Raw genomic sequence first — 24,255 nt, forward strand, 5'->3', positions numbered from 1 at the left:
TATGGCCCAGCCCTACTGTGGAAGAGAGACAGAGGTTAATAACAGATATGATTCAATGCAGAGAGGTCTATCAACACATAGTGCGTGATAAAGGTGACAAGAAAGGAAAAACTCCAATGCATCATGGGAATCCCCGGCAGCCTACGTCTATTGCAGCATAACTAAGAGAGGATTCAGGGTCACCTGGTCCAGCCCTAACTATATGCTTTAGCAAAAAGGAAAGTTTTAAGCCTAATCTTAAAAGTTGAGATAGTGTCTGTCTCCCGAATCCAAACTGGAAGCTGGTTCCACAGAAGAGGGGCCTGAAAACTGAAGGCTCTCCCTCCCATTCTACTTTTAAATACTCTAGGAACAACAAGTAGGCCTGCAGTGCGAGAGCGAAGTGCTCTAATAGGGTGATATGGTACTACAAGGTCATTAAGATAAGATGGGGCGTGATTATTTAAGACCTTGTATGTGAGGAGCAGGATTTTGAATTCAATTCTGGATTTAACAGGAAGCCAATGAAGGGAAGCCAAAACAAGAGAAATATGCTCTCTCTTTCTAGTCCCTGTCAGGACTCTTGCTGCAGCATTTTGGATTAGCTGAAGGCTTTCCAGCAAGTTTTTTGGACGTCCTGATAATAATGAATTGCAGTAGTCCAGCCTGGAAGTAATAAATGCATGAACTAGTTTTTCAGCGTCACTCTGAGACAGGATATTTCTAACTTTAGAGACACTGAATTACTATTTATAATTATTATTATTGACATCTACTGGGGATGGATCAGTTTACAAAATCTGTGGTTCTGTTCATAGCACAGTTTTGGGGTCACAGTTTTTGATTCAATTTGGTATATCTTGGCTCTTGTAAGTTAGTGCTCTAATACAGTGATACCATACTTTAAGATCATTAAGATACGCATCTGGTTATATACAATATTTTGGAGATATTTAAGGTCTTATGAGGAGGTGAACTATTTAAACATTTTAAAAGACCTGTTTTTTGTCTTTTGAATATTTATTACTGCTCATTAATAAGACAAAAGTATTTCTTATTCGATTTTTGATGCAATAATAGATACTCAATTACTAAAATGATCTAAGCCCCAGTACAGTCTCTACTTATCTGAAAAAAAGAAATGCTCTTATATAACTATCATTAGCTTACAGCTTTAAGTGTTTAAGGTATGTGCTAACTAAAAATAAAGACAAGATGATAGTTTATTAAATTTTAATGAAATTTGCAGATTGTTTCGGTGGAGTTTAATAAACTCCTTGCTATCTAAAATATAACAGGACACCGGAGTATATTCTTGAGCATCTCACACTTCTGATAATCAGTTGTCTGTTTGACGTTTACTCAGCTGTGTAAAAACTTTAACCTCAGCCAAACTGATTTACTCAGGAACAAATGAAATACTGAAAAAAGCCAAACAATAACATTTTTAAGTTATCTAAGTGACTTATATATCATGTTTAACCTGAGTAGCGAAAGACGGCGGTGGGTTTGAAAACGATTTGCCGTGAGTCCAGTGTCCTCACGGGCTCTAGTGAGCTATCGAGCTAGTGGGTAACAGACGTCTCCGAAAACGTTGGAGCGCTTTTGAAAATATGTGGTGTCTTGACAAACTGAGCAGATATTTGAGGTTTACACAGCTACATTCTTGCCTGAAAATATGTTAAACGTTTATTTTGTGACCCAGAAAGAATAATAAGAGTAATATTAAAACTAATTAGCTGCCGCCATTGTTGACAACTGAGCAGGGCTGCGCTATGAATTGTGGGACACAGCTTCTTCTTCTTCGGGGTTTAACGGCAGCTGGCATCCTTGTACATGCAGTGCTGCCATCTTCTGTTTCAGTCCGTTATTACACTCTTAAATCCTACTACTTATTCCTGCATCTTTCAGGATCTTACAAAGCTTCAAACGACGCGTCAACTATTAAATTAGTCGTCGATGATTTTGATAGTCGACGTAATCGTGACTAGTCGACTAATCGTGGCAGCCCTAATTAGGATGGATAAGAACAACTACATAGATGGACTTAGAAGCTGACACTGAACAGACAGCATACAATGATAACATGAAGCAGCTCTACGACACAAGCAAGAAATTGTGTGGGAAGCACAGCAAGCCAGAACAAGGACAAGGAGGGAAAGGCCATCACAGGACTAGTGCAGCAGATGAAAAGATGGTCTGAACACTTTGAGGATCTCCTGAAGAGACCTGCACCACCAAATCCACCAGACATCAATCCAGCCAACGAATATCTCCCCATTAACTGCAGCAGACCAACCAGAGAAGAGATCAGGAAGTCCATCACCCTAATGAAGAACAGGAAGGCTGCTGAACCTGGCGATATACCAAAGCAGATTTGGAAGCACCAGTGGAGTTGCTGTATACACTCGTCTAGAAGCTCTGGGGGAAAAAGAGGAGTAACCACCCCAAGAAGGGTGACCTCAGCAGCTGTAACAACTACAGGGCCATCGCACTCCTGTCAGTAACAGACAAGGTCTTCTTTTTTTTTCTTTTTTTTTTTTTGCCTGTCCCGTTTGGCTCTTTTGCCATCAGAATTGTTGTCTAAAGGCAAAGAAAGATGCCCAACGGGTTTACTTTACCAAATTGACCATCCCAGCCTTGCCGTAATGGTCCATTTGATTCACCTTTTATTGTTTATTTTATTTTCACTTCAACGTGGGGACAGACACCCCCCTGGTGACATACCCCTACTCCAAGGTCCTGCATGTGTGGGTGGTTGTGGTGGAGCGGGAAGAGGGAGGCAGCTGGAGATGGGGAGGAAGGAAGGGGGGGGCAAGTGACCCCTCCCTGGGGCCAGCTCCCCCGCTGACCCCAGTAGGCACCCCCAGACTCCGCGACCCGCCAGGGAAAGGGGGCCCAGGCCCATCCAGACCGGGGCCCAGCGCAGCAGCGCCTCCCGGCCCCACAGAGCCCGGGACAGTCCACCCAACCCCACCACAGAGAAAACCGCACCCACCCCACCATCCACTCATCTTCCAGACTACATAAGACAATAAACACCCAGGCTGAGATCTTCCTCCACCTCTCCTGTATCTCCCCCTCCTGCAGAGAGAGCCCCTGAGGAGAGGAAAGCTCCTGCAAGATGTGACGATCTTCCCCACCAGTTGAAGAGCCCCCCAGGTGGCTCGATGCACCGGCGGCACCCTGCTCCAGGGCTGGGCCCCCATGCACCCACCCACCCACCCACAACCCCGGCAACACACCAACCAGGACCCAAGCCCCCGAGGCCTGGCCCGGGCCCCAGCCCAGAGACGGAGCGCCCCCAGAACCTCACGCCCATCCCGGACCCACCCAGGGGCAGCCAGGCTACCAGGTCAGTAACCCACGTCCGTCAGCACAGACCCTCCCCTAGCCCCGCTGCACGCAGCCGCGAGGAAACAGTCACCTGAGAGCCAACAGAGCCCCTAACCGGACATGACCGCTACCCCGGGTTGAGCCCCCCAAGGAAGATGCCTCCGGGGAACCCCCCGACGCCCTAAGCCTGTCCCTACCCCCACACCAATCACAACAGTGAAGGCGGGACCAAACTATGACCCCCCACCCCCACTAGGTGATGGAGCTGATCAAAGGAGCCCAGAGCAATTGATCTGATGTGGTGGCAGAGGCTGTATCAAGACTAATGTAATCTAATAGATAATTTCTATATTGGTTAGAATTAAGATTATTTTTATTTTTCCAGTTCATGAGGACTGTTTTCTTGGCTATGCATAGGGCAGTGAAAACCATATGGGCGATATATTCTTTTCTGAAGTGACATTATCTAAGCTGCCCAACAAACACACTAAGGGGGAAGTTGGAATGTTACATTTCAGACACTTCGATAAGTCTTCACATATCTCGCGCCAAAACTTCTGAACTGGTGGACAGAACCAAAGAGCGTGGATATAATTGTCCGGTGAATTGGTTTGGCAGTGTGAGCAGTTGTTGGTAGACGTAAAGCCCATCTTGAACATCCGATGACCTGTATAGTGCACTCTATGTAATATTTTGTATTGAATTAATTGAAGACTGGGATTTCTAATTAGATGAAAGGTTTTTAAGCAAATCTGAGACCAGAAGTTTAGGTCTAAGTTAACTGATAAATCCGCTTCCCATTTTGCAATAGGAAGTGATATTGATTCATCTGTTTTAGAAAGCATTCTGTATATTTTGGATAGTAATTTGGGGGTTTTAAGAGTAAGAAATTGAACCACACTTGGTGGTGTTTGTAGTTCAACTTGACCCGGTTTAAATTTCTTTTTTACTATGGATTTAATTTGTTGATATTCTAAAAATCTTTTCTTGTTGATCCCATATTGTGTAACTAGTCCGTCAAATGAAATAAATTCTGTTCCTTCTAGTATATGTTCTAAATATTTGATTCCTTTACCACTCCAATCTGAAAAGTTTATCATATTATTGTTTTGTAATATGTCAGGGTTGTTCCAGATAGGTGTACGTTTGCATGGGATTAATGAAGACGCCGTCAATTTTAGAAACTCCCACCATGCTGTCAGAGAAGAGCTGATGTTGATGCTTTTAAAGCATTCATGTCGTTGGATGTTTGAGCTGATAAATGGTAGGTCTGAGATCTCTTGATTATTGCAAAGTGCTTGTTCTACATCTAGCCAAGGTTCATCTAAGAGGGTATGTTTTAGCCATCCTGAGATAAACTGAAGCCTGTTGGCTAAGAAGTAGTGCTGAAAGTTAGGCAGTTCTATTCCTCCTTTATCCTTGGTCTTTTGTAGTGTTTTTAAGCTTATACGTGGGGGTTTATTTTTCCAAAGGAATTTGGACATACATGAATCTAGAGATCTGAACCAATCTTGTGGCGGTTTAGTTGGGATCATTGAGAATAAATAATTTATTTTTGGTAAGACCATCATTTTTATAGCGGCAACCCTTCCCATGAGTGATATGGGTAGACATTTCCATCTAGCCAGATCATCTTCTACCTTCTTTAAAACTGGGATATGGTTTAATTTAGTTAGATCTGCAAGCTTGGGAGAAACATTAATACCTAAATATTTTATATTTCCCGATTGCAGTGGTGTAGAAGAGGAATTATGGAGGGAGCAATTAATCGGTAGAACTGTAGATTTTGACCAGTTAATTGAGTAATCTGATATTCTTGCAAAAGAGTTTATCAATTCAGTCACCCCAGAGACATTGGTTTGTGAATTCTGGAGAAAGAGTAACACATCATCCGCATAAAGGCTGATTTTATGTTCCACGTTCTTGCATTTTATGCCCTTAATTACTGAATTCTGTCTAATTGCTGCTGCTAGGGGTTCAATAAAAATTGCAAACAGTGAAGGGGAGAGTGGGCATCCCTGCCTGGTGCCCCTCAAGAGACAGAAGCTGGAGGATGTCTGGTCATTTGTTCTAACACAAGCTGTTGGGGAATTATATAATATTTTTAACCAGTTTATGAAAGAGGATCCAAAACCAAATTTGTGTAAAGTTGCAAATAGAAATTTCCAGTTAACTCTGTCAAATGCTTTTTCTGCGTCTAAAGAGAATATTGTAGTTTCTAGGTTTTTACTGTATGAGTAGTCTATCAAATTAAGTAATCTACGTGTATTTGTTGATGAGTGCCTACCTTTTATGAAACCAGTTTGGTCAGGATGAATTAAGAGGGGGGTTATTTTCTCCAGTCTCTTTGAGAGAGCTTTGCAGATTATTTTAAGGTCTACATTTATAAGGGATATTGGACGATAGCTTGAGGGATATACAGGGTCTTTGCCTGGTTTAAGCAGGAGATTAATGTTTGCAGAATTCATATTTGATGGAAGTCTGCCCTTTTCTTTAATTTCCAACAACGTTCTGTAGAAAACTGGTGCTAGAATCGACCAGAATTCTTTGTAGAATTCTGCAGGAAAGCCGTCTGGACCTGGAGCCTTATTATTGGGCATACTTATCAGGGCTTCCTGGAGTTCACCTGGTGTCAGTGGTGAATCCAGTGCCATTGCTTGAGTGTCCAATAATTTTGGAAGAGTTATGTTGTCCAAAAACTGATCAATTTCTTTTTTAGATGGTTTATTTGTGGTGAATACAATGTTTTATAGAAATCCCTGAAAATGTTGTTTATTTGTATCGGATCATATATTGTGTTCCCAGATGAATCTTGAACAGCACATATAGTTGTTTTTTCTTTATTTATTTTTAGCTGGTTTGCTAGAAATTGACCGGATTTATTACCATGTTCATAATTTTGTAGGCGTAGTCTTTGTACTAAGAATTTTGGGTTTTTTTTATCAATTATCTCATTTAATTCTAGTTTTGTTTTGCGTATTTTGTTCAATGTTTCCTGATCTTGGTGGGACGCGTAGGCTTCTTCTAGTGATTTGATGTTTTTTTCTAATTCCTGAATATTTTTGTTTTCTTTTTTCTTTTTATGTGATGAGAAAGAAATTATTTTACCTCTCATCACAGCTTTCCCTGCTTCCCATAGAACAGAAGCTGATGTTTCGGGAGTGTCATTATAGTCCAAATATGAAGTCCACTCTTTTTTAAAATATTTAATAAAGTGTTCATCTTTAAGTAGTGATATATTAAATCTCCAGTTTTTTCTTGGCGTAGTATTATTCTTGTGCATTAGTGTTAAAGATACAGGACCATGATCGCTGACAGCTATAGGGTGAATCTCAGTGTCTGAAATGTCGTTCAGCAGTGAGCTGCTGAACCTTGAACGACAAGGTCTTCTATCGGGTCGCTACTGTGGGATGAGCAAGCAGGCTTCCGACAGAATTGATCAAGCACAGATTAGACCGCAGTGCTACGCGTCATAGTTGTGTTTGACAGTGTGGACCGAGAAACTCCTCTGATACTATAGCATCCCAGCCAACATGGTCAACAGTCTGTCAGTCTGCCCCAAGGCAGCTGTGGCTACAACTATAGCTTGCCTCCACCAGTGTGTGAATGTGAGAGTGAATGAATAGTGGAATTGTAATGCGCTTTTAGGGTCTCGAAAAGCCCTATATAAATTCAATCCATTATTATTATTATTATTATTATTATTATTATTATTATTATGATCAAGGGTTCATATGAGGGCATGACCTGCAGAGTGATCCATGGAGGGCAGCTCGTCAACAGCTTCCAAGACCAGAATCCAACAGAAGGTCAAAAGCTAGCAAATGTGTCCTCCTGATTGAATTGAATTTTTTAATTACTGACTCTGTCTCTTTTCCTTCAACAGAGCTTGAACTACTTCATTTAAATAGTCTTTAAGTACCGGTACATGTGTATTAGAAAGAGGTTTTTTTATTTTTTTCCTAGCATGCAGAACCATTCCTGTAATCACCATTAAAACCTTTACTGGGAAAAAGTGGGAGTGAGATGTGTCTATTACACATTTCTCTGTGATACTGGGTTGAGGCGGAGATTGGTCTGCTGCAGTTAATGGGGAGATATTTGTTGGCTGGATTCATCAAACCACCTAATCAACAAACTCCAACATCAAGAAAAGTGAACTTTGTAGTTGCTCCATCCACAATTGTTTGTTTTATACAGGAAACCTCCTTGGTAAAGCTGCAGAAGTTGCATTAAAAAATGCAGCTGAACTGTTAACTTGATATTCTATTCAATTCAATTCAATTTTATTTATATAGCGCCAAATCACAACATAAGTCGCCTCAAGGCGCTTCATAGATACAGAGAAAAACCCAACAATCATATGACCCCCTATGAGCAAGCACTTTGGCAACAGTGGGAAGGAAAAACTCCCTTGATACCATGTTTAAAATGCGCAGCTTGTTGACGGCTGACATTCCACTTTCTGTCGCCGTGATACCTGCAGCAAGCAGAGGGGACTTTAAAGAGGGGCAGGGGGTGTGCTAGACCAGTCTTTTAATAATTATTTTTCAAAATTAAAGTGAAGTGAAATAAAATGTTAATATTTAAAAATATAAAGGATTTGTTTGTTTTGTTTTTGTTTTTTGCAGGCCAATAAAAATGTACAGGGGATAGTAAAACTCAGTCACTGACCTGGGGCTTTTATATTAGACACTGTGAATTATTAGCATTCATTATTAAAATCTACGCCATTGTAATATCCTGTTTTCAGCCCACCAAATTTTGCATCAAAGCTCAGGGTAAATGTCCAAATGCTCACTATTCTTCATTGGAGCCCCCACATACTCTTAAAGCCTTATTCATTCACTAACACACACAGATGCAGAAAAATGTACACATGAACACACATCTACCTCATCCAGAAGATACAATACTACAGTAATACGAGGGTTTATATGGGCTCAAAATGTGGTCATAAATATTTTGTACTTGTAAAAAAGATTTGTGTGTGCGTAAAAAAGATTTGTATGTGTAAAAAGAATTTGTGTGTGGACTTCGAAAAAAAAACCCTGCAAGTTACAAGTACAGATTTTTGACCCTATTTTTCTTCCCTTCATCTGATTGGTCAATGTCATGTCAATCACAAATGTAACAATCCAATCAGAGAACAGATGGGTTTGGCTGTCGAGGGGCGCTTTTTTTGAACTGCAGGTCTTTGAAGGGAATAAATGCCCTTTTACATGCCAACCCAGCGTTTTCCTTCATCACCACGAAGGAAAACAGTCTGTGGTCGTCCAAGTTTGGTGATTTTTATGTCACAGGTCTACGTGTTTAATACAGGGACTTCCACAGCCTTTTCAACAGCGCTGCGGACCGCGGGGTGGGGGCGGGCAGTGTTTTGGAAATGACAGTCTTCATTACAAAGCTTTCTTCGTTATGAATTAGCATACATGTTTTTATTGAACATTTGAAGAACCAGCAAAAAAAACAAACTCTTGTAGAGGACATAAAGTCAGAGATAGAAAAGACAAGGAGCAGGTGCATCTAGTACAGGTAGAGCTGCTGCAAAAACCCACAGAGCCCAGCAGCCAGCATAACAAATTCTGGATCCTTTGCTTTTAGTTAGCAGTTAGCATTAGCAGCGTATCCTGCATCCGATGTGAAAGGACTTTTATGCTGCGCACTGTGACTCACAGCAATGGTCCTGGGTCAGCCCTGACTTTGTGTTAAACTAATCCTAAAGTAATAATGGTATTTCTAACCACTGACATACCACAACTTTATCCTTTCAACAGCTGCTGAAAGTTAGGGGACCTAGCTGCTATCGGATATTTATATAGCGATCCTCCAGCTTCAAACGGTATCACCCTTCAAGGACCTGCAGTTCAAAAAAGCGCCCCTCCGACAGCCAAACCCATCTGTTCTCTGATTGGATTGTTACATTTGTGATTGACATGACATTGACCAATCAGATGAAGGGAAGAAAAATAGGGTCAAAAATCCGTACTTGTAACTTGCAGGGTTTTTTTTTCTAAGTCCACACACAAATCTTTTTTACGCACACACAAATTCTTTTTACACATACAAATCTTTTTTATGCACACACAAATCTTTTTTACACATACAAATCTTTTTTACAAGTACAAAATATTTATGACCACATTTTGAGCCCATAGGTTTAGATTTTTGTGAAAGTGCAGTGTTCAGTTAAACTGCACCATCACAAAAACTTCTGTGAATATATTCTATTAGCCTCATCTTATTGTATATATGTGTGTTTTTATCTCTCACTGAAATTGACTTTTGTTATCGCTTGATGTTATCATTTTCCGTATAATTTTTTGGCACTATCCTATGGATACTTAAGAATCTGGATTTTTTTTTTCCTTTTTTTTTCTTTATTGGAAAACTTTATTTTCCAAGCAAATATGATTTAAAACAGTGGGGTTTTTTGGGGGACGGATGCTGCAACAATGTAACTCCACTTAATGCAGTAACCTGAGCTGTCCATGAAAGTGACCAGTCACATTAGGACACTTTCTTTGCTTTCTTTGGGCTTCCCCTCCAAACAGTCACAAATCTAATGATTTAAGCAAGCAGGATTCACATCAGAGTTGTGCCCAAGAAATTAAATTATTTGCTCGGATTATATTTTTTCCCTTTGTGACTTATGGTACAAAAAATTATTCCATACTATAAGTTCAAAACGGTTAGATCGGAGCTCAGTAAGTAGAGTAAAAAAATTTCCCCTGTATGAACAGCAGAGAAAAGTACATGTCTTATCTTACCAATCAATCCTGATGTTTATTCCCGTTCTCCCATTGTCCTACTTTCTGTTTTCCAATAATGTCATCTGTGGGGATTTTTATTGCAGATCTCTATAAAGATGCCTGAGGTTCGGGACCTTTCTGAAGCTTTGCCAGAGATGCCAATGGACCCAATCACTGGAGTCGGAGTAGTAGCCTCTAGAAATAGAGCACCCACTGGATATGATGTGGTAAGCAACATAACATAACTCAAGAATGATTGGTCAGAATTGCCAAATACCAGAATTTTTCCCACACTATTAGATTTTATTTTTTGCAGTAACAGAAATATCTAATTTGCACATTTATGTACTTGTGTGTGCGCATGAAAGGAGGCACTTACATGCTTTCTTAAATTAATTAAATTTCTTAAATATTCTATTGTGACAAAAATAATTGAGCAACAATCGCATGTGTTCCCAGTGAGGGCTTCTCTCGTGGATAAACTCCAACATCTGACATACAAACCTGTTTTTGATTTGGTGCACATTCTGGTTAGCAAAATGGTTAGCTGGTTGTTAGGAAAATATAAGCAGTGACTGAACTTCAGTGATGCACAAATTCCTTTTTTTTTTTTTTTTTTTTTTTTTTTAAAACTTGCCAATAGTGATTCTGGGTTGTTTTTTATTTTTATTTTTATTTTTATTTATTTTTTTTCTGTTCACCCAATTCCAAATGTCTATGGAAAAACACATGTATTATTCTCTGTGTATATGATGATAGCCCAGACTTAAGAGTGTTTTGCTGTGAATTAGTCTTCATGTATTAGGTGGATGACAGTGTGTGTTTGCCAACAGTAGCAGCTGCTTTAGCATTTGTAGCAACTTTTTACCTGGTAGTTTACAGTTAAAGAGGAGCAGAATCACTATCCTTCTTTCCTGTAAAATAAGGGATGTGCATGACTTGTTAACCAAGCAACTAATCGTTGCTATTGTCACTAGTCAGTACAAGACGTAGTAATCATTTAACCTAATTGCTATCATTTTAATTGATGCGAAGTGATGGTAAATTGTTGTGCCTAAATGTTATACAGCCATGTGCTGCCATTTGTGGCATCATTGTTGAGAAACTCCATTAATCTGTTAATTTTGGGCTAATGTATTGTTGTTAGTTCTTTCATAAGCGAAAGGAAAAGATTGAGGATACGAGTAACGAAAATGGGCTTTCCGTTAGAATAAGATTAATAGTTCAATTATTTGTGTGGGGTTCAGAGTAGGGCTGCCACGATTAGTCGACTAGTCACGATTACGTCGACTATCAAAATCATCGACGACTAATTTAATAGTCGAGAATTCATAGCGCGGCCTTGCTCAGTTTCCAACAATGGCAGTAGCTAGTTAGTTTTAACATTACTCTTATTATTCTATGTGGGCCACAAAATAAACGTTTATAATATTTTCAGGCAAGAATGTAACTGTGTAAACCTCAAATATCTGCTCGGTTTATCAAGACACCACATATTTTCAAAAGCGCTCCAACGTTTTCGGAGACGTCTGTTACCCACTAGCTCGATAGCTAGCCGGGGGCAAGGCTCACTAGAGCCCGTGAGAACACCAGACTCACGGCAAATCGTTTTCAAACCCACTGCCGTCTTTCGCTACTCATGTTAAACATATATAAGTCACTTAGATAACTTAAAAGTGTTATTGTTTGGCTTTTTTCAGTATTTTATTTGTTCCTGAGTAAATCTGTTTGGCTGAGGTTAAAGTTTTTACACAGCTGAGTAAACGTCAAACAGACAACTGATTATCAGAAGTGTGAGATGCTCGAGAATTTACTCCGGTGTCCTGTTATATTTTAGATAGCAAGGAGTAGGGCTGCTCAATTAATCGAATTTTAATCACGATTACGATCTGGGCTTTCAACGATCATTAAAAATGACTGAGCCGATTATTAGCCCCTCCCTCATTTATCCGCGACACCTTAAAGGCCGGTCCGTGAAAATATTGTCGGGCATAAACCGGTCCGTGGCGCAAAAAAGGTTGGAGACCGCTGATTAAGAGGACCCGAGGGAAGCTCGGAAAGCTAAGCAGAAGTTATTTGGAGAGTGACTGCCGTTGGTTGAAAAGAGAGTTAAAAAAACAAACTTCAGTGGTGTTGCACACTATTTTATATTATTTTTTTAAAGTCATTGTTAACCCTTTAAAGCCGGTCAGAGCAGCACGCTCCGTTTTGTGTAACTATTGTTAAATCCCTGTAGAACCTGAACCGTGTAAGCTAGCGCAATAATTTGTTTTGCATATGAAACCGGAGGAGTTGTACTTACATCTGATGCCATCAGCTTGTCCTCGGTCACGGTTTCGTTCCACATATAGCTTTGCAAAAATTGCATAAAAAGCGCTTGCAGGAACAAAAACATAATATTCCAGAAACACGCTTTGCCGTTCCTATCAGCTGTTCGTAACACTTCCCACAGTGAAATGATGCACATGCTGTTTTCTTTGCAAATTTGCATCATAGGATTGTTTTTTGTTTTTCCTGCAGTATATAAAAATTGCTGTATCTCCAAAATAAAACTATGAAGACACTCAAAATAAATTTCCTGTGATGGGAAACTATTTTTTGCAACTTTATTGTATTTAAAGTTTTGAGGGATAAGCCTCTTAAATTTCTCCAAGTAGAAATATATGTAAACAAAACAAAAGCGATTTTCAATTTTTTTTGTAGTTTATTGCACTTTTTTGCAATTTATGTAATTACTATGGACTTAATGCATACATATTATTAAAATATGGGCTATAACAGTTGTATTGATGTATAGCAACTTGAAATGCTCCCACAAATGGCACTACAGCATGTAAAAAAAATAATATAAGCTCTGGTGGACTTGGTTCTATAGTAGGTCTTAAAGGGTTAAATAAATATCGTCAAATAATCGTGATCTCAATTTCAGTGAAAATAATCGTGATTATCATTTTTGCCATAATCGAGCAGCCCTAGCAAGGAGTTTATTAAACTTCACCGAAACAATCTGCAAATTTCATTAAAATTTAATAAACTATCATCTTGTCTTTATTTTTAGTTAGCACAGACCTTAAACACTTAAAGCTGTAAGCTAATGATAGTTATATAAGAGCAGATGCTGCTGGTGCAATAAGCTGTACGTTTTACGTCCAATGGATGATGATCTGATTAGTGGACTAATCGCAAAAATAATCGGTGACTAGTCGACTATCAAAATAATCGTTTGTGGCAGCCCTAGTTCAGAGTAGAGCTGCTGCTCCTTGATGAAAGGAGCCAGTGTAGGTGTAAGATAAAGGTGTTTCCTCTCTTACCGGGAGATGGTCCAGGGTAAAGATAAGATAAGATAAGATAACCTTTATTAGTCCCACACGTGGGAAATTTGTTTTGTCACAGCAGGAAGTGGACAGTGCAAAAGTTATGAGGCAAAAATTAGAATACAATAAGAATAAATACAGTACACAACTGTACAGAATAAAATAAAATACTATATACAGTAGAATAAAATAAAAATAAATATACAATAAGATAAAAATAGAATACAAATACAAATACTATATACAACTGAGTAAAAATACAACGATGACAGAAAGGATTATTGCACTTATTATTATTGCATATGTATGGATGTGTGTGCTTGATCAGTTAAAGTCTTTATTATGGAGTCTGACAGCAGTGGGGAGGAAAGACCTGCGAAATCTCTCCGTCCCACACCGTGGGTGCCGCAGTCTCCCACTGAAGGAGCTGCTCAGTGCTGTCACAGTCTGCTGCATGGGGTGGGAGATGTTGTCCATCAGGGATGACAGCTTAGCCGCCGTTCTCCTGTCACTCACCACCTCCACTGGGTCCAGAGGGCATCCTAGAACAGAGCTGGCCCTTCGGATCACCCTGTTCAGTCTCTTCCTGTCCCCAGCAGAGATGCTGCCGCCCCAGCAGACCACGCCATAAAAGATAGCAGAAGCCACAACAGAGTCATAGAATTTCTTCAGGAGTGGGCCCTCCACTCCAAACGACCTGAGTCTCCGCAGCAGGTACAGCCTGCTCTGCCCTTTCCTGTAGAGGGCGTCTGAGTTATGAGTCCAGTCCAGTCTATTGTTCAGATGAACACCAAGGTACCTGTAGCTGTCCACAGCCTCAATGTCCATACCTTGGATGTTCAGTGGTTGCAGTGGAGAATGCTTGTGCCTGCGGAAGTCTACCACCAGTTCCTTGGTTTTACTGGCGTTGATCTGGAGGTAGTTCAGCTGGCACCAGTCCACAAAGTCTTGGGTCAGACCTCTGTACTCCTTGTCGTCCCCATCAGTGATGAGGCCGACTATTGCAGAGTCATCAGAGAACTTCTGCAGGAAGCACTGGGTGGAATTGTGGGAGAAGTCTGCAGTGTAGATGGTGAAGAGGAACGGAGCCAGAACCGTTCCCTGTGGGGCCCCCGTACTGCAGACGACCCTGTCCGACACACAGCCCTGAGTCCTCACATACTGTGGTCGGTCGGTGAGGTAGTCCAGGATCCAGGTAGTGAGGTGATGGTCCACTCCAGAGTTCACCAGCTTGTCCTTTAGAACCGAGGGAAGAATGGTGTTGAAGGCACTGGAGAAATCAAAGAACATGATTCTCACAGTGCTTCCAGCGGTCTCCAGGTGAGCGAGGGAACGATGTAGGAGGTGAATGACGGCATCATCCGCTCCAATGCCAGGCTGGTAGGCAAACTGAAGTGGGTCCAGTGATGAGCTTATTAGGCGCCGAAGCTGAGCCAGGACCAACCGCTCCAGGGTCTTCATCAGGTGGGATGTCAGAGCCACCGGCCTGTAGCTGTTGAGGTCCTTGGGGCGTGAAGTCTTTGGCACTGGTACAACACAGGAGGTTTTCCAGAGCTGTGGGACTCTTCCCAACCTCAGGCTCAGGTTGAAGAGGTGCTCCATCACCCCACACAGTTGGTCCGCGCAGGACCTGACGACCCTCGAGCTGATGCCATCTGGACCCGCTGCCTTCTTGCCATTAATCCTCCTCAGTTCCCTCCTAACCCAGAACACTCTCAAGAGATTACATCTATTGGCTGACCTGGGAACGACTCGATATTTCTCAGTATAGGCTGGAGGAGGTGGCTGCAGAGAGGGATGTCTGGGCTTCCCTGCTTAGACTCCTGCCCCTGCAACTTCAGATAGGCGGAATAAAATTGCTGGATGATTTATTGATTTACTATTTTAGATATTCATTTTTTTTCTTAATATCTTGTCCTGTCTTATTCCTGTGTTATTTCACATATTACGTTATATATGGTATAGCATGACGATGTCTAAGGCAAGACTGGCAAGAGAGGAAAAAAGAGGAGAAAGTGGTGTGGGGCAAGAAGAGACAAAAAACTCAAAAACAAAGTGGGTGAGTGAGTGGGTGTGGGGATGCCTGCGTCTTTGTAACAAATGCTGCACCAAACAAGCAGAACGGAGTCAAAATGCACTACAAGCCGCCTCTTGACTCCCGTTTTTCTTGTTTCTTGTTTTGTTATTTAAGGGATACAGGAAGATGTCCCTCCTCCTCACTTAGTGTTAAGGTGCTATGTTGTTAGATTTTAACTTTTATTGAAGTAGTTGTTATGCATTTCTGAACAGCGCGCATCGTCCAGAATAGACGGGAACACTGTGCCACAGTTTTCAGTTGCAATTCATTAGATTCTCAAATGTTAATTTGTCATATTTTAATAATACGTGAACATCTTTTATAGCAAGTTTATATTATAACATTTAATATTTATTTATTTAACATCGGTTTATTTTCGTCTTCGTTTTCTGTTTGGAGTGTAATGTGGTCAGTATGCACAATGTGAGGTCCTGCACGGTTAAGCAGCATGATTCATAATTGAAGAATGTGATTAATGTTTTCAAATGCCTTTGTTTGCAGAGTTTTTGTCATTGGCCGTTAAACGGTTCTCAAATTTAACTTGATATTTGAGTGTCTTAAATTTACAGTTTTTTTTTTTTTTGTTGTTTTGTTTTTTTGTTTCTCAAGTGATTTAGTGATTTTTTTTTTTTTTCTCCCTCGTTTAGCTGACTAAAAAATTGGCCATGAGGAAAATCTTTTCAACTATTACCTTCACAACTGCAATCAACCAAATTTGAATTTCTGTTACCTACCAGGAATTTAGCTTGTTAATACAATACAGTTTTATTTATATAACACATTTAAAAACCCAAAGGCACACCAAAGTGCTTCCTGATTATACAGAGAATCAACGTAAATCAATTAACAAAGTACAGATTGGGCACTAGCACAGATAGAAGGCATGCACTAATAGACCAGAAGAGTTAAGTAAAATAGGTATCGAACCTCAAATCGGGAGGAAGGTCAGTTCATGAATACAAAATATCAACTAAGAAGTTAAAAACCAGCAATAAAATTATTTATAAGTTTAATAAGGGTATTAAATGGTCGGGAAAGCCAGGTTAAATAAGTAAGCTTTCAATCTTGATTTGAAGGATTGAATAGAGTCTGTGGCACGAATAGAAGCAGGGAGGCTATTCCAAAGTTTAGGTACAACTGAAGCAAAGGCACGATCACCTCTGGTCTTCAGCCTAAACTTAGGTTGGGCCACGAGTAATTGACCTGATGGTCTTAAAGCTCAGCAAGGAGTGTACAGATTGAGGAGATCATCCACGGATATTGTTATTCTTGTCTCAGAATAATGAAAATCTATCCCCCTCTGCTTATAGATCTCAACAACAACAGATGGCCTGGATGCTGACCTGTGGAAAGACGGACTTTTCAAATCCAAGGTGACCCGATACCTTTGCTTCACCAGAGTTTTCTCTAAAGAAAATGTAAGTTTACTTACCTCCTCAACAGTTAAATAAGTGTCCCACCCCCTCTCCAATAAACATCTCCTTTCTCAATACCATATTCTTGTACTCTATTCTTTCCTCTGCAGAGCCATTTAGGTAATGTTCTTGTGGACATGAAGCTGATTGATATAAAGGACACTTTGCCTGTGGGTTTCATCCCAATCCAGGAAACTGTTGATACTCGTAAGTTATTATCTCAAGTGGAAAGACACTTAGAGCCTCAATGTGTGGTAAGAATATGTGAAAATAATTAATCTTTTTAACCTCTGAAATAAGAATTGTTTGTTATTCATGAACCACCTTGTTGTGGAATGACCGTCAGTTTGTCTTTTCTGCAACAGAGGAGCAGGCCTTCAGGAAGAGGCGACTCTGCATCAAATTTATTCCACGGGACTCCACAGAGGCAGCCATCTGTGATATCCGCATCCTGGGACGCTCCAAGCAGGCACCTCCTCAGTATACCTTTATAGGGTGAGCATTGCAACTTCCAGTCAAATTTAACTTTTTGTTTTCTTTTTTTTTCTTTTTTTAAACAGAAGAAAATAGTTTATAAATAAAAAAGTTGTTTGTACTGTAATGGAATCACTCCATTTGGCATAACAGTTTCCACTTACTCCAGAAATCAAGTCACATTAATCTTTTTTACATTTTTAATGTATGATGGAATGTTCAGGGCATTTCTATCAGAAAGTTTTCTACATGAAAAGACACTTCCAGTATGTCAGATGTGTTCCACATGAGAGCTAAAGAATCCAAATCATTTCTGGCAAAGTGTTTATTAAAAAAAAAAAAACCTTTGTCCCCAAAACATTTCTAGGATAATTGCTTAGAGAATGTATGAAGGGGAAAGGAGGGCATGGATTTAATACACACACGTTTTGACTAGCAGGTTTACATTAACCAGCGCTTTCTGCTTAATAATGCTTCTAACATTGTTTGACAGAGAGCTCAACAACATGGGAATCTGGTATCGCATGGGAAATGTGCCTCGGGCCCAGGACTCCACACACACACAAACCATCAACAACACCCAGAATGTGAATTCCTCCAGCTCAGGATCAGCCCCACCAGCTCCCATGCTTAAGTAAATTCACTCTAATGATGTGCTAGTACTTGTATGTAATTGTCTTCACATGTATCTCTTATTAGTTCTTGTAACCTTAAAAGAGAAATACAACACAAAACAAAGCAAGTGCACTGTAACAATACAGGTTGCACAGATTAGCACTTTATCTTGGTATTGCCTAGAGGTTATGGATTGTACATGCAAGTAGTGATTCATTCGCTTGTGAGTGCCCCAACACAGAGAAGATGTATCTTCAGATGTCACAAAAATTGTTATGATGATATGTTTAAATTGACAATGGATATTTATTTTTACACCTTTGAATGAATCAGTGGAGGAACTTCCTTAACTTTCTTGTCATCTTCCTATTTCAATTGTTCCAGATCGTATGCCTCCATGTCCATATTACCAAATCCAGTAAACATCTGTGGTCTTTCTCTTTTTCTCCTCCCTGGCAGCGCCATACTCAGCATCCTTTTTACCACTATACTCATCTGCACATCTCCAAACCAACTTAGCCTTGCCTCTTTTATTTTGTCTCAAACTCCTTCAACCCAAGTTGTCCATTTGGAGCGATTTAATTAAACTTTTATAGAAAATGTGCTTAAGAGTTCAAATAATAAAATAATGAGTAACATAATTTCTTTTAATATTAATGGAACAATTGAGAATTGAGCAGAGCACGTTACAGATTTAAAAAGGATTTTTTTTTTTTTTTAGTCTTCTCTCTCAGATCTTGCACAACATTATATATTTAAAAAATCCCCTCTCGCCCCTGCGGGCGGTCTGTCCTTTAAGCTCAGGTCCTCTACCAGAGGCTTGAGGGTCCTGCGCAATATCTTTGCTGTTCGTAGGACTGCGCTCTTCTGGACAGAGATCTTGTTCCTAGGATCTACTGGAGCCACTCGGCTAGGCTTTGGGTCACTGCACGGAGTGCTTCGATTACCACTGGGACCACTGTTACCTTTGCCCCCCCAAATCTTTTCAAGCGCTTCTCTGAGTCCTTGGTGCTTCTCGTGTTCCTTCTTCCTGATGTAGCTGTCATTCGGTATTGCTGCATCTATCACTACGGCTGTTTTCCTCTGCTGGTCCAACACTACTATGTCTGATTGGTTACCCACCACTATTTTGTTCGCCTGTATCTGGAATTCCAGGATCTTGGCTCTGTCATTCCTGACCATCCTAGGGGGCGTCTCCCATTTATACCTCGAGACTTCCAGGTACTCTGCTCAGATCTTTCTGTATACTAATGCCGGCCACTTGGTTATGGCGTTCCATTAATGCCCTGCCTGCCAGCATCTTGCACCCTGCTGTTATATGCTGGATTTCTCCGAGGCATCTTTACACAGCCTGCTCCTGGGATCTTGCCTGATGTGATAGACCGCAGCCTCCATGGATCTTGTCCTCAGAGCTTGTTCCTGTGTTTCCATGATTACTGCCTCTGTGGCGTGTTTTTGTCCAGCCACTAGTAGGATTTGTGGACATCAGCCACTTCATCTATCGATTGATTGATCACAGCAGAAACCCGTGAAAGAGGAGGAGCCACCATCAAAAATATATATATTTCAGCTACTGTAGCAAAGATAATTTTCAAATTAAGTACATTATAACAATGTATGAATAAGTACTCTAGGATGAAGAGAAATTACCCAACAAGCCATAGTCAAAAATTTGGATACAGCTCTAATGTACAACCCAACTTCCTTTGCTTAGCTGTGCAATTTGACAGTCCAGGATTAGTTCTAGCTGACACAGCAGGAGTGGATAGTGATAGTTTCTTTAAACTCTTAGCTATTTGGCTCACTTTCACATATATATTGAACTACTGAGGTGCTTAATGTTTTTCTTTTTGTTTCAAGGCATATTTCCATGACCCTCCCTGCCAGCTTCAGAGGAAAAAATACTACCAGACCAGACTATGAGCACCAGAACTCCAACCTGTATGCTATTACAGGTCAGGTCTTTACAGTTTCAGTCGCCCTTGTTGATTTAAAGATGAATACACACACATATACACACAACCCCGTTCAACTATCTTAGTGAGGACCTTCATTGACATAATGGTTTCCCTAGCCCTTTACCCTAACCCTAATGACACATCAACAGCTTCACTTTTGTGTGCTTTCAAGCTCTCTCTTCATAATAGACTGCATGTTGAAGGTGACCGTGTCCACATCTCTGTATATGTGGACACTGTCATTTGTTTAACAGTCTCAAGTCGTTGCTGTTATTCAGTTTATGGTTTGTATGGGTTACTACTTGATCTCTTTTACGAGATGAAATTATGTAACGTTTTTTTGACCTTTCTCTTTCAGCAATGGACGGGGTGCCTTTTATGATCTCTGAGAAGTTTGCCTGTGCCTCATCTGATGTAAGTTTTAAGTTTTAATCCTAGTGACTTTGCCAACATGTCCCCCTGTATCAATTTCCAGTGTTTTGCTTTAACATCTCTGCTCAAAAAGAGTACAACAACCACAGTATTTGCCCAAAAGCTGTAAGTAGCCTTACATTCATACACTAAGCTTCATTACATTGTCTGATGTGTATTTGGTACGTGAATATCAGATTACATATATTTCTTAGTTGAGATTGCTGTACCCTGCAAGAAAGGGATACAGTGCTTAACAAATTTATTACACCCACATGTCATAAAAGCAAGAAAATACCCACAATTTAGAAATCTGTGAAAAGCTTGTTTAAAACTAAAAAGTACAGAATTAACTTAAATGAATTCATATTTTTATTCCCCAAACTTAAGCCAGGACACTGAGAAGTCAGAAATTAATCAAGCATAACAACAAACCAAAAAAAAAATTTTTTTCTGTTCAGGAATGTAACTGAGTAACAGTAAAAATAGGCATAAACTTTATTTAATCCCAAACTCTTGGGAAATAACTTGTTACAGCAGCACAAGTAATAAAAAGAAAATTAGAGATGAAAAAGTAAGAGTAGTGTACAAAAAAGCAAAAATACTATACTATTTATAGATGGTTACTGTATACAGTAAAATACATCAAGATTTTCATATGTACTTAAAGTGCAGTGAGAGTGGTAATAATACACATTTGTTTTTAAACAGTATTTATCCTGTGTTGTTAGGATGAAAGACCTACAATAGAGCTCCGCCCTACATTGTGGCTGAAACGGTCTACTGCTGAAAGAGCTGCTCAGGACCTCTATAATCTTATTTAGGGGGTCAGAGATGTTGTTCATAATGCCCATTAGATCCTTTTCTCACCCACCTCTTCTATGCGGTCAAGGGGACTGGCCAGGAAAGAGCTGGCCCACGTTTTCAGACTGTTAACCTGTTTCCCGTCCCACTCCGTGCGGCCACCTCCCCATCAGACAACCGCTTTTAAAAAAAATTGCCCGATACCCATAAAGTAAGGTTATGGTCGACTCCTGCTCCTTTTCAGCTTTTCAATCTTAGCAGTGCCTGTTGAATTGTATTGAAAGTGCTAGAGAAGTCAAAAAACATGACCCTCACAGTGCTTCCAGTATTCTTAGGCATGACTGTAATCTATTGAGGTAGATGCTTGCATCATCCACCTCAATTCCAGGACGTAGAGCTGGGCGATATAAGATTTTTGCATATCACGATATGTTTTTTTCATTTCAGGCGATAACGATATCTATCACGATATAAGCCAAATAACTATATTTGTAAGATTTAAATGTGCCGTTGCTCACAAGTAAAATGTGAAATAATCAGCAGCTTGTTTTTATTTAAATATTTATTTCCCATAATAAGTTCAACAGGGTAGATGTACTTAAGGAACATGAGACTTTTTCAGATAAATAAAGGCAAATATTGCAAACTACACAAAAGGCAGCTGCTAAAGCGTTTAAGTTTCAAAATAGAACAAACAAAACAGACTAAATTGTCAATTCCACTTAGAAACAAAATATTAATTCTAAAAATAAATCTTAGTTTGTTTTACAGAAGAACAGACAAAACTGACTAACTTTTGTCAGTATCAAATAAACTGAGAACTAAAAGGAAATTCTCAATCTCTCCTTGTTGTATAGCTTAGCTTTTCAAACAGTTTTAACAGTTACTTTAGTCTGACAAAAGCCGAATGACGAATTAGCGCTTCCAGTCAGAGACTGAGGCTACGTACACGGGTATTTTTGAAAACTGAGATTTTCCGTTTTCGTTTTAAAAAAATAATCCCGTCCACACATAAAGGCAGAAATGAAGGAAAACGCTGCTATGAACATGCCAAAGCAGCAGGTGGCGCTAGATTCCTAACCGTGCAGAAATGTTGGCCAATCAGAAGTCTAGAAGCCTCGGTGGGAAAAAGTAAACAAAGCTGGGGCATAGAAGCAGAACCGAGTCGTATGTGTGGACGGACAGTAACTGTGTGTATATGTAAGCATTTAAACACTGCAGAGAGTACAATTAACAGTAACAGTATTGTAGAAATTCATTTCACCGAAACAATAACGTGGCGCACAGTGTGACGTCAAAAAATGCGCACACCTTTGATGCTGCGTTTTCTACGTTTTTCTAATCCACACGTAAATGCAAAAACTGAGTTCTTAAAAATCTTCGTTTTCAGTGACCAAAAACGCTGTTTACGCGTGGACGAAAGGTGCAAACGCATAGAAAAATCTGCATTTTCAAAAATACCCGGGTACGTGTGGCCGTAGCGCATGCACCAGTTTATTGTATTTCCAGACTTGCTTTCGGCACAATTTACAGTGCACGCTACTCTGTTTTTTGTCAGACTTGAAATAGCCGAAATACCTTCACACTACGGAACTTCTATGGCTCTTCCATTCGACAATCTCTCCGGCATTGGAACCATCATCTGCTTTCCCTTCGGTCACGCTCGGTTGATTTTTCTAGTCGGCACACTCATTTCCTCCATTACCCGGGCGGTACGGTGGCTGGCTGCTTCCCAAACAAACACACGTGCGGCTTGGCACTTGTGCTGTACGTAACAAGTCACGTGACGTGACGCTGCGGCTGTGATTGGTTCGGCTCTGCGCTACTTAATTTGGATTGGCTGTTCTTTTTTTTCTTTTTTTTTTAAGAGGACAAGAGTGGCGAGGTCTATCGCGATAGTTTAATTTTTCTATCGAGAAAAAGTTATATCGCGATACATATCGTTATCGTTCTATCGCCCAGCTCTACCAAAAGTAGAGTAAAGTGAACTACAGGGGTCTGGCAGCAGCATGCTTACTAGAGTTTCGAGGTGGTTGAGGACAATCCTCCCTAATTGTCTTCATCAGGTGGGAAGTTAAGATTACAAGTGTGAAATGGTTAGTACTGGAACAACACAGGATGTCTCCCACGGATAAACATGCGCATGATCACAGAGCTGGTCTGCACAGTCCCTGAGCAGTGGGGAGCTTTTCTGGTCTTGAGCTTTTTTTTTTGTAGTTTCTTCCTCATTCAATCAGCACTCAGGAAGTGTTGTCCAGTGTTATTTCACTTCTCATTCACAAACATCGCTATTCCTCCTCCCTTTCTCATTCATCACTCTCTGGTGATATCCTGTGGCCGTTGCAAGCCATCCAGAGTGATGAGTGAGCCTCTTCAAAGTTCACTCAGCCAAATCTCAGTGAAGCACTAAAGGGTACACTGTCAATACCACTATTGCTTAGCTAGCACAAATTAACTCTTGCATCTTGTTGGGAAGAGATTAGTATTAAGTAACATTTTCCATAATGACAGATGGTATTCAAATTAAAAGTAATTTAATTTTTCTTAGTATGTAACATGCTTTAATATATTTAATGCTTATTTATGAAATGGTAAATTTGAAAATGACTGGATAGTAGCAATAAATATATATTTTAGCATTCAAAATATTTTAAAGGCCTTCGGCATACTGGTAGATCAATTATTACAGAAACATAAAAACGGATTTTGCTAATAGCAGTGTTACCAGTATTGCTCTAAATTACCAATTCTGTTCATTGAAGGCGGCTGTGGCATAAACCTTTTATTGGGTGATGAGCTGATAAATTTGTTGAGCCTCTATCACAATGTTCAGACTGCACCTAGAAAAATGGCAAACTTTTATTCGACTTAACCCTTCAAATAAGTCACGTTGTAGTAATACAAGTCTCCCAACACTACTCTCACACAATTGCAACATGCTTGAAGTTGAGCTTGTTCACACATCTCAGCATTCCTGTTCTCCATGTACAGCTGCAGCAGGTGGATCTGATGGGTATTACAATTAAATCACTGGCTGAGATTGAAAAGGAGGTGAGTAGACATAAGACTTTGTTACATTTCTCATAGTATAATTTATGGTCTCCAGAGATGAATAATGAA

At 40.0% G+C, this 24,255-nt stretch overlaps 1 protein-coding gene across 1 annotated transcript in view; it reads left to right on the forward strand.

Moving 5' to 3' along the window:
• mvb12ba (multivesicular body subunit 12Ba) overlaps window positions 1-24,255 on the forward strand; it is a 30,369-nt gene that overhangs the window by 2,815 nt on the left and 3,299 nt on the right. Inside the window, exons 2-9 of the mRNA XM_082539605.1 lie at window positions 10,172-10,294; window positions 16,769-16,876; window positions 16,984-17,080; window positions 17,239-17,368; window positions 17,841-17,981; window positions 19,823-19,917; window positions 20,279-20,334; window positions 24,127-24,186. Of these exons, the coding sequence (XP_082395731.1) occupies window positions 10,184-10,294; window positions 16,769-16,876; window positions 16,984-17,080; window positions 17,239-17,368; window positions 17,841-17,981; window positions 19,823-19,917; window positions 20,279-20,334; window positions 24,127-24,186 (798 nt within the window). The 5' untranslated portion in view covers window positions 10,172-10,183. The remainder of the gene's footprint in view (window positions 1-10,171; window positions 10,295-16,768; window positions 16,877-16,983; window positions 17,081-17,238; window positions 17,369-17,840; window positions 17,982-19,822; window positions 19,918-20,278; window positions 20,335-24,126; window positions 24,187-24,255) is intronic.

This window comes from Aulonocara stuartgranti (genome assembly GCF_965226115.1).
Source record: "Aulonocara stuartgranti genome assembly, chromosome: 7".
NCBI classification, from domain to species: domain Eukaryota; kingdom Metazoa; phylum Chordata; class Actinopteri; order Cichliformes; family Cichlidae; genus Aulonocara; species Aulonocara stuartgranti.